General features: G+C 51.7%; 1 protein-coding gene across 1 annotated transcript; it reads left to right on the forward strand.

Moving 5' to 3' along the window:
* Positions 1–5,564: 5,564 nt before the first annotated feature.
* Positions 5,565–10,356, forward strand: LOC138745259 (glycogen synthase kinase-3 beta-like). Its single transcript, XM_069902315.1, has 3 exons — positions 5,565–5,805; positions 6,448–6,528; positions 9,878–10,356. Exons 1-3 carry the CDS (start codon positions 5,644–5,646, stop codon positions 9,956–9,958), a joined length of 324 nt encoding a protein of 107 aa, XP_069758416.1. The 5' UTR covers positions 5,565–5,643; the 3' UTR covers positions 9,959–10,356.
* Positions 10,357–10,996: the final 640 nt, after the last annotated feature.

Consider the following 10,996-nt stretch of genomic DNA (forward strand, 5'->3'; position numbering starts at 1 on the left):
AAAAAGAAATAAATTCTGTTGAATCAATAGCAGGGTCATAGAGTCTTTGTCTGAGCCGGTCATCCATCATTCTCCATTCTCACTGCTCGCAGGAAGAATCTGTTTCTGGGCCTGGTGCTACTGGCTCCGATGTTCCTCGACCTCTTTCCCGACGAGAAGAGCTGCTAAATGCTGTGGGCAGGTGGAATGGATCCTCGACGACGTTGACAACGACAATGAACCCGGTTGATATTTGGGGTGGGTGGGTTGGGGGGAGAGAGTCCCCATGATCCTATCTGCCACTCGTGGTCCTGCCGATCATTTTAAAATATATTTATAAACTTAAAACCACAACAAATTCACACAATTAATAATAATGCTCATCTAATGTGTGGCATCTATAAAAGAAAGAATAAACAAACCACCCCCCACCCCCATTCCCAATATCCTAACCCCTCCCCTTCTCGCCTCAACAGAAGTGTCTGTTACTTTAAAGTTTCATTGAATAAACAGAGGCCTTCAGGTGAAAGGGAGTGTCAGGGTTTCATGTAAATATGCACACCCACCCTTGGTAAATATGGGCTCCATATTCTTCTGACATATCGAGTTGGAGTGGCCTGTTAACCGAGACATGAGCCACTACACTAGAGAGCCGACAAACACGCTGACAGCGCAGACCTCGTTGGGGCCAATGCCCTTCATCCCAGGGGATGACCCACATGGTGGGAAACAATGAGCAACAGGAGGATCGCCTTCCGACCCAAGGCTGGAGCTGCATGTTCAAGCAACTTATCTTCCACTTCCACTACTTGGGTGCATGTCATTCTTTCCAGACTTCGCGGGAGCACGCCTGCTACAGTGGTGACCTCAGCAGGACCCAGCCCTTCAGTTGGACGTGAAGATCACGGTCCAGGTGGCTCTTCAGATGGTTTGGTTGAAGCTGTCAACGTTCTGGATGTCGCAGCCACACGTGGGGTTCAAACAGGCCAAGGAACAGTTCCACCTCCAAGAGATCACCGCTGATGACATCCATTACTCCTCCATGATGTTCTTGCTCATCAGGACACCGGTTGTGTGTTTGCAGAGATTTCCACCATGAACACAGTTTCCTCAGGTTAAATTTGAACGGGTACAGAGGAGCTTTCCTGGATTGGAGAATGTATCTCATGAAACAAGGCTCATCGACTTCCGACATCAGCCTCCCGAGCTAGGCAAATAGGATGCCCTCAAGGAGCTCTTAACCCGCACCTTCAGGCCACGCCTTCATCCTCCACCTCATTCTGTTCCTGCTCTCACTGTCGCATGGCCCAGACAGTCATCCCAACATGACTCCCTTCGTGCTATTTCTTTTCAGCTCTCACCATCGCCCTGGACCCACTTTTCAGGAACTCGTCCCTCTTCCTCCCTATGTCATTGGTATCTCCATGTACCACACCCTCTGGCCCACTTTAGGATGTCTTGGACACCAGCAGCAACACCCCAGACACTGGCACTAGGGAGGCACCACCTGGAAAAGGTCCAGGGTCCTAGTCCAACAGTCCTTTTCCTGAGCATCCAGGCAGCAGAGAAATATCAATGGTTGCTCAAAGCAAAATCCTCATTGCGGTGCCCACCAACAAGTTGAGGCACAAAGTTTTGTGGGTCTTTTGGGTTACTGGTGCCAACATATTCCCCATCTCACCCTGCCCCTCCATCTACTGTACAATGTTGCCCAGAAAAAAAAATCTCCGCTTCATTGATGACCTGAACAACAAATGGCATCTTAAATGGCAAAACACACTGTTGAATACCACTGCCACTGAACACAAGCATCCCCCAAACCCTCAAAACTGGAACACCCTTTGAATTACTTGTCTCTGCCATGAAGAAAATGGCCTAGTGGAGCCTCGAGCGAAAGAGGCAAGGTTGCCGAGTCCCACACAGCTTCTGGTTCAATTCCCTCCTGGAAGCTGCCTCACGCGACTCCCCATCTGAGTGTCAGATGCTCGCCTGCTCACCACAGAGAACCAGATGACAGCAGAGACAGTCACACTCCAGCCACACCTCCCCAACATGTGATGGGTTAAATCTGCGGATGCCACTCACAGCGGACCGAAGAAGTGGTACATGGTAGACCACACAGAGGCCGGGCCCGAAGGGCTGAGCCACTTGCAAGAACAGATCATGTCCTGCCCGAAAGTGACAGCCTCCCACCTGAATGACCCCCGAGAAGAGCTTGGCACCATGGCCTGGGGCAAACCGTTCATCACCCTTGATGCTGGACAGCAGGAAAAAGCTTGGTTTACTGACGGCTCGGGCTGGTGGAGGTGCAGAAAACAGCGGTGTAAGGTGGGAGCGCTCCAGCCCACCACAGATAAAGTACTGACAGAAGAGGGTGTGGTGGAGGGGAGAGCCAAATGTCCAAGCTGGCAGCTGTGGCACTGATCCGAAAAGGGACAACCAGGCGGGCCCAGGAGCCTATTTTCCGATCAGTGCCACAGGATTTCTGGGCTGTGCCAAACAGAACGTCAGTGTGGATGGGTCGGCGGCAGGAGACAGGGAGGCAGATCCATGGCTGCCTGCTCTGAGGACAACAGCACTGGCAGATCCTCTGAGAGGTGGAACAACAAAAGAATAGTCAGGGTCCACCACGTGGATGGACACACCTCCAGGAAAACCGCTGAAGCTGACGCAATGCCACGGTGGACTGAGCTGCTCAAATATGCTCTGCCACTATTTTCCCCAAGCAGAGTGACCCCGGAGCCTTGGCAGCATTGGTGCATCATAAATGTGGGCATATGGGGGCACTATGATGGACAGAGGATCTGGGGGTCTCATGATGTTGCAAGAACTGTGATGGCCAAATGCCCTATTTGTCAGCAATTAAAACCAAGGGCCACATTCGCTGGAGTTCGGGAGCTGGACAAGTCTGATAAATTGACCATATCAGGCCTCTCCCCTGCCAAAATAAAAAGTGATATGTTCTCACGATGGTCAGCACATACTCGGATGTCCTGCCAGCGGGCCTATAAAGCACATTTTAAGTGTGCTCCATATAAGGAATACCCTATCGGGTAACGTCCGACCAGCAATGGGTGGTGATGCCAAGTATTTGGGCCACCTGCATATCCCCTACCACCCACAGGCATCCAATATCAATGAGTGAATGAATGACCTGTTCAAGGCATCGTATGTGACAAGTTGATTGTCAAGTCTTCCATCCATGAATGGTTGCAAGTGTATCGATTAATCCGGCGAGTTTGTGTCTGTGTGTGTCTTTTACTCCTCGTGCGACTTTACTACATGTGTCAATAAAAGACAACTGTGTTCAAATTCGCCACCCTTGGGACCCCTCGAATCAGTTTCACACATATAATAATTGGTGCAGTGAGCAGGGTCCTTCGAGTTCTGACTGAACACAGCTGCAGTGGAGATGCTTTGGAATCAGGACAGGAACTATAGTGCAGGCAGGGAGAACAAGATCTGCGGGTGGACTGACGAGAGTGCGGGATTGGTGAACTTGGCAAGCATGCTGGCAGACTACGGCAAACTGGTAGACTGGTCCAAGCTCCTGGATCCACATTTTGAGAAAATATGTCACCACATGTTGTCCCACTTCAAGAAGTCGGGGTTCCCAAAATCTAAGGGGAATCAGAGGGTGCCTTTTGGCTGCCAGTGTTTCTCCTGAGAAAGAAATGTGAGGTCATAGAAAGGAAAGATTTGGAGAGGGCCCAGGAAAATAAGGAGATAAAGGTGGTCCAGCAGCGCTGCTGTGCACTGCAGGAGCCAGCACAGACTTCCCCAACCTGAGCCACTGATGTCGAGATGAGAGGGACAGAGGTAGCCAACAGGCATGCCGATGAAGGTCTGACTCCCCACCCCCCACACCCCCAGTGAGTGAGTTTGTACTGGCCATGGAGCGATTAGCCGAGGCCATTTGCCAGGATTCAGGCATTAAAGGTTTCAGAACAGGCCAGGAAGAGCATGAAATCAATTTATTTGCAGAAGTTGTTCTGATATATCTGACAGACCCGACACACTCATTGCCCAAGTTGTGCTCCACCCTGGAGGACTATGGGGAGATCTCTGGGTATAAGTTCTTTTGGGATATGTGCAAAATCATGTCACTTAGGAAGGGGGATTAGAGCCAATGTCAAGAAAATAGTCAACAAATGTGGCAGCAAAATGGGATCAAATATCTAGGAGTTAGAATAGATAACAACGAGTAATTTAGACCAGCTGAATTATTCTCCTCTTGCTTGGGGAAATTGAGGAGGATTTAAATGGTTGGATGTCCCTGCCCATTACACTAGTGGTGTTACAGAGAGGGGAGGTGTCACAGAGGGGGGAGATGATGACACAGAGGGGGTGATGATGTCACTGCATGGGGCAGCCATAGCTGAGTTGTGCCATGGCACAGCAGCAAGAGAAAGATGCCTCTCCTGGAAAGGGATTCTGGCCCACGTGTCGGAGTAGGACGCTGTCTCATCCCAGGGACCCTCTGATCAACAGGGTTGTGTTTGGAAGCACCCTGCGCCCATGGGTGAGATAAAGAGCCTGTTACAGGCTCCCCGACTGGGACAGAACCTCCTCTGGCACCATCCTTCACCCAGTGTGGGCAGAGAGAATGGAGGCTGCATTTAATTTCCCCTCTCCCCACCCTGAGTGCAGGGCACTTTATGAGGCAGCTGGAGGGGAGTGGGGAGGGGAGAACAATGGCATGTGAGGGGATACAGGGATGGGGTCTGTAGGAGTGGAGGGGAGAACAAAGGAATGGGGTAGCACCACAGGCTAATGTCAAGGGAGATTGGATCAGAGATAGGGGACATAGGGTTGAGCTGGGGGGATGGGGTGCGAGGGGACGGAAAGGACTGGGGAAACCATGGAGGTGGTGTTGGGTGGGGGATGAGAGTGTGGTAGAGGAATCGGGGCAGGGGAGAGTGTGAGGTGTCTGAGAGAGAAGAGAAGTTGCGAGGGGGATGGAAGGCAGACCTTTCAACAGAAATGGGACATAGCTCCCCCTCCACCTGGAATGGGATCTGTCCACTGAGAGACAGGACCGCTCCTCCTCCCCGTGGTTACAAGATCCCTTCCACCCTTGCATACACCCCAACACCCCCCCAACCGGGATAGGATTCTTTCTCCCAGTGGACCTGGATCAAGGTGCTAGAAAGTGTTTCTGCTGCGGTGGACCCAGCAGAGTTGAGCGATGAAGCATGGGTCTACCTCCGCCCCACCTGCTCCCTCATGCGATGAGGTCTCGCTTGCATCATGGAAGATCACGGTGTTGCTGAGCTTCTGGGAATGCGGACGGCTTCTGCTAAACCCGTGGTAGGGTTCAGAGTGGTTCATCTCCCCGGGACGTGCTGAAGGTCAAGGATGACCCGATCCTCCCATGGAGGGAGGGTCGTAGACAAAGTGAATGGCTGCGGAACTGGCCTCAGTCTGAGGAGAGTGATCAAAGAGGGACCTGGGGTGGCAATATTTCTACTGAGAGGCTGGAACAAACCACCAGAGGATCAATTCTGACATTTAGGTGACCCTTGGAAGGGAGTTAGAGGGAGGGGTAGAGACTAACTTGGACAGCAAGGCTGGGTTGGGATAAATGACCTGTTGTGTACCCTCTGGGTGTGTAAATGCTGCTGCTTCTGCCCCAGAGGACATGGCAATAAGGTCACAACAGAGATGGCCACTCTGTGTCATGGACCCAACGTCCCCAAGGTGGTGTCCTGCACAGATGATAAAATCATCGACAATGGATCTTTCGGTGTGGTGTACCAGGCAAGGCTGGTGGACTCCGGAGAGCTGATTGCCATCAAGAAGATCTTGCAGGACAAGAGATTCAAGGTGAGGGGGAGGAGCAGTTGTGCGGAAATGGAAAACCCTGATATTTAACTTTAGGGCCTACAGCACGTTCACAGGCCCTTGCGACACATGAGCCCGTTTCACACAATTACACCCAATTGACAAACACCCAAACACATTTTTGAAGGGTGGGTGGAAAGAGGAGCATCTGACAGAGACCAAAGCAGCCATGGGGTTTGGAAACAGAGAAAGTCACACAAACCCACAACAGCAGCCCCCCTCCCCACACACAACCCCCCACCCCACACACACACACACACACACACACACACACACACACACACACACACACACACACACACACACACACACACACACACACACACACACACCTGGCAAATATCAAAGATTTTCTGCAAATTCATTGTTTAGTAGAAACTGGGAAAACAATCATAAAAACGGAAGTGATACTTCATTGAACCCGCTGACGAGTCCCCGCTCCAGCAACACAAAAAGTCCCCCCCACCGACTCTCGACGAGTCCCCCATTTCGGCCTCCCTTGGAGTTCACCACCTCAGACCTCTTGACAAATCTCCTCCCCGCCTCCCCCCTCAACTTGGACAAGTCGCCCCTCAGGGCTCCGAACCATCGCCCAGCCTTGCTGATGTTCCTCTCTCGCCATAGAACCGCAAACTGCAGATCGTGCGAAAGTTGGATCACACCGTCATCGTCCCTCTTCTCAACTTCTACTCCTCTGTAGTCAAGGTAAGATCCACCTGCACCCACCCCACCCCCACTCTGATGCATATCATTTGCTGCTACCTTCCCCATTCCTTCAATTGATCTGTCTCGCTGCAGCCTCTCTGTTGCCTCCATCCTGCCCCTCTGACCAGTGCCGACTCCTTGACACTGGCTGCCCTGCTCCTCACCCATTAACTCATGACCTCTTGCCATTTCAACTCCAGACAGCAGCAGCCAAGACCACAAGACAAGGTCGCCAAATTCGGCCACTTAGCCCCTCCAGTCTTTTTCCCCAATTCATTTCACGAATGTATTTTCCCCCATAACTCACTTCCCCAGAACCTTTTGGTGCCCTTCCAAATCAACGCCTGCTCTGAATCGTCCCAACAACTCAGCCTCCACATGTTCGACCCCAGACAACACCCGGCTGCAAACATTTCTCATCTCGAAACGTCAATGGTTTTTCTCTCCCGGTGAATCTTTGCCTCAATAGGGAGGGCGGTCAGAGCTGCACATTTTGTGCAGTCTCACCAGAAGCCGAATGATGGGGCAGCGGACGGGTCCACTACGGCCTGTTGACGCTCTGCTCGCTGAGCCCTTGGATTCATGCCATGTTGTGTTGAGCAGTGGGGGCATCAGGCCTACAGAGAGCAGGAGGGGCTGGCACTCCAGTTGGGAGAGGCACTGGGTGTTGGAGGGTAAATCCAGCTGACATGTTTGTATTGTGTCCAAGAGAAAGAGGAGGTTTATTTGAATCTGGGTCTGGTCTATGTTCCCGAGACGGTTCACTGCATGGCCCAGCACTTCAACAAGGCCAAGCAGCCCATTCCCATGATCTACATCAAGGTGGTTGTGGGTCTGGGTGGTCAAGTTGTCCACTGGGGCAAGCTTGGATGGTGGGGTTGGAGGATATGAAGGAGTTTACTGGCTGAGTCTCGCTGGGGACTGGATATCGATGAAGGGTGCATGAGGGTCTCAATGGGTATTGGTGAGGAGAGAAAGGGTAGTGAGGGGAGAGGGGCGGAGAGGATGATGAGGATGAATGTTGATTGGCAGGGAGGAGCCCTTCACCCACCTCCCCTTACCCTCAGGATATAGACCCGGCCAGTGTGGAGGCAGAGCTGGCCATGTTATATCGTTGTGTTGCCAGATGTTCATGTACCAGCTGTAGCAGAGCATGGCCTACTTCCATCCTCAGGGGGTTTTCCATTGAGACATCAAGCCCCAGAAGATGCTGGTAGATCCCGAGATGGCCTTCTTATTGCTGCTTTATTTCGGCAGGTAGATCCACCCATGTCTGTCCGTTCACCACCTCAACGGGGTGCTGATCCCTCTCCCCAACACGGCCTTGTCCCCTCCCCATCAGCTCTCACCCCTCCCCCATCAGCTCTCTCCCCTCCTCCCTCTCCCAACTTGCCCCTTCCACAGCTTAATAACTTATTCTAAATAAGATTGTGGGGGGCTTAGATGGAATGAACAGCCAGAAACCTTTCCTAAAGTGTCAGGTGCAAATCTCAGAGAGCATCCGCTTCAGGTGAGGGGAGATTTTTTTTATGCAGAGAGTTGTGATAGCTTTGAATGCGTCACCGGAGAAAGTGGTAGCGGTTGGTAGAATAGGTGCATATTAAAGTCTCTGAGACGAGCATGTGGATGTAAGGGAACAGAATTTTTACATGATAGAGGAATTTGGGGATATGGCGAGAAGGCAGGGTAGGTCGAGTTTGGTCATAAATTAGATCAGCCATGATCATATTGAATGGCGGAGCAGGCTCGATAGGCCATTTTTGTCCTACTCCTGTTCCCACTTCCTATGTTCCTATGGGTGTGGTACAGGTAAAGGTTGTGGAGAACATTTACAAAGGTCAGTACAGCCTTTATGGGCCAAAGGGCCTGTACTGGGCAGCAATGCTTGATGTTCTAATGGATGCGGAAGCTCTGGGAAGGGGTAAGGGAGGGACTGGCCAGGAAGTCTGCAGATGCTGGGGCCGAGGGCAATGCCCAAACATGCTGGGGAAACTCATGGATAGTTTTGTGAGGAGCAGGTCCTGCTTCACGAGTCAAATTGAGTTTTTCGAGGAGGTGTCAACGGAAATAGATGAAGGTCAAAGTCTGTATGTGCTGCACGAGGATTTTAGTAAGGTGCTTGACAAGGTCCCCACGGAGGCCTCATTCAGAATGTCTGGAGGCATGGGATCCATGGACCCTTGGCTGTGTGGATTCAGAAATGGCTTGTCTGCAGAAAACAGAGGGTAGTAGTAGATGGAACAATGACTAGTGGCGCTCCAAAGGGATCTGCTCTGGGACCCCTGCTCTTTGTGATTTTTATGAATGATGATGGGAGTGGAAGGGTGGGTACGTCAGGGGATGACACAGAGGTAGAGATGTTGTAGACAGTGTAGAAGGTTGTCATAGGTCATCCAGTTTGCAGAGAAGTGACAGATGGAGTTCAATCCTGTAAATCAGATGTTCTTAAATAAGCAACTGGTCCAGGTTTATTTCCAGAGTAATTTTCAAGGGCACGAATAACAGTTATTCCAAAGAAGGTTGGAGACCCATTAAAAGTAGCTTCATATAGACCAATATCTTCATTGAATGCGGATTACAAGAATGTGTGGGCAGAGCACTTGGTTAATGGCAGGATTATGAACAGTGTGCAGGACAGAGAAATATTTAGATCCTGCTCCATATATCACTCAAGGTTGCTGTGCAAATTGAGAGGGAGTTTAAGATGGTGTATTGTGTGCTGGCCTTCAGGAGTCAGGGGATTGAGTTCAAAAACCAAGAGGTATCGTTGCAGATGTATAAAATTCTCGTCAGACCACACTTGGAATATTGTGTGCATTCCTGGGGCGAGAATACCAGAGGACGTCTAAATAAGGTGAGCTGAGGGAAATTTAGGCAAGACGTGAGGGGTACATTTTATTCACACAGAATGTAGTGGGTGGCTGGAATGCATTGTCGGGGTAGTAGCGGAGGATGGTCCAAAAAAGGCATGAAAAGGATTTTAATATGGACAGGAATTCAAGAAAAATGGAGAGTAGTGGTGTGAGGGAGGGGAGGGTAACATTGTTGTGGGGTAGGTTCAGATGGATCAGCTGAATGGTCTCGACTGATCCATCCATGATTGTCTAACATCTTGCTGCCATATCATGGAGAACCAGGGTGTTGCCTGATGGACACACGTTGCTCTGAGCTCTGCAGAGAGAGATCGTGGTTTTCGCCAAAACAGACTTCCTCAGGTAAAGCAGAGGAAGGGGAAAGGCTCCAGTGTTCAGGGGTAGGGGGGATGATGGGGGAAGAGTTGGGACCCTCCAAAGTCATTGTGATCAGGCCTCAGAGACAGTATCTCTATCACTCGTATTTCTCTTCCCAGGAGAAGGAGCGATCTCAGAGACAAGACACGAGTCCAGAGAACCTCGCATCCCAGCTGAACAGAGGACGGACAACATCATGATGGCCTGAACCCCTCCCCGTCGTATCCCTCTGGCCCTGCCAACCCCATTCCCTGCCTCTTCCATGTCCCTTCACCCACTTCCCCTCTTCTCCTCTACCCATCCTCCATCCCAACCCCCTCCTGCTCACCTTCCCCTTCTCCTGCCCTCACACCTATGCCCTAACCCCAGCCCTCCACCCTTCACCTCCCCCTTCCCCTCTCCCCTTCCCTTCCCCTTACCCCCTCCCCTTCCCCTCCCCCTTCCCCTCCCCTAACCCTCCCCCTTCCCCTCCCCTTCTCCTCCTCCCCTTCCCCTCCGCCTTCCCTTTCCCCTTCCTACCCCTAACCTAGGGGAAGGAGGGGGAGGGGAAGGGGGTAGGAGAAAGGGGGTAGTGGAAGGGGGTAAGGGTAGGGGTTGTGGTAAGGGGTAGGGTAGGGGGTAGTGGTAGGGGGTGCGGGGATGGGGAAGGGGTAGGAGGTAGGGTTAGGGGAAGTGGGTAGGTTGTTAGGGATAGGGTAGGGATAGTGGTAGGGGGTGCGGGTATGGGGAAGGGGTAGGAGGTAGGGTTAGGGGAAGGGGGTAGGTTGTAAGGGATAGGGTAGGGGGTAGTTGTAGGGGGTGTGGGTATGGGGAAGGGGTAGGAGGTATGGTTAGGGGAAGGGGGTAGTTGTAGGGGGTGCGGGTATGGGGAAGGGGTAGGAGGTAGTGTTAGGGGAAGGGGGTAGGTTGTAAGGGATAGGGATAGGGTTTAGTTTAGGGTTGGGGAAGTTGGGTAGAGTTAGGGTTAGTGTTAGGAGACATGGGGTAGGGCTATATCTTGGTTTATGGTTAGGTCTATAGTTCGGGGAAGTGGGCTTGTGTTAGGTATAGGGGAAGGGGGTAGGAGCAGGGGGGTAGAGGAGGAGTGAGGTTTTGGGTTAGGGGATGGTGGGTAGCATTAGGGTTGGGGTTAGGGGGCGGCATAGGCGTAGGAATAAAGTTAGGTTTAGTGGACGGGATGGGGGTAGAGTTAGGGGACGTGGAGTGGTGGTAGGGGGTATCGGTAGTGTTAAGGTTAG

Source organism: Narcine bancroftii, chromosome 11 (assembly GCF_036971445.1).
Source record: "Narcine bancroftii isolate sNarBan1 chromosome 11, sNarBan1.hap1, whole genome shotgun sequence".
Lineage (NCBI taxonomy): Eukaryota > Metazoa > Chordata > Chondrichthyes > Torpediniformes > Narcinidae > Narcine > Narcine bancroftii.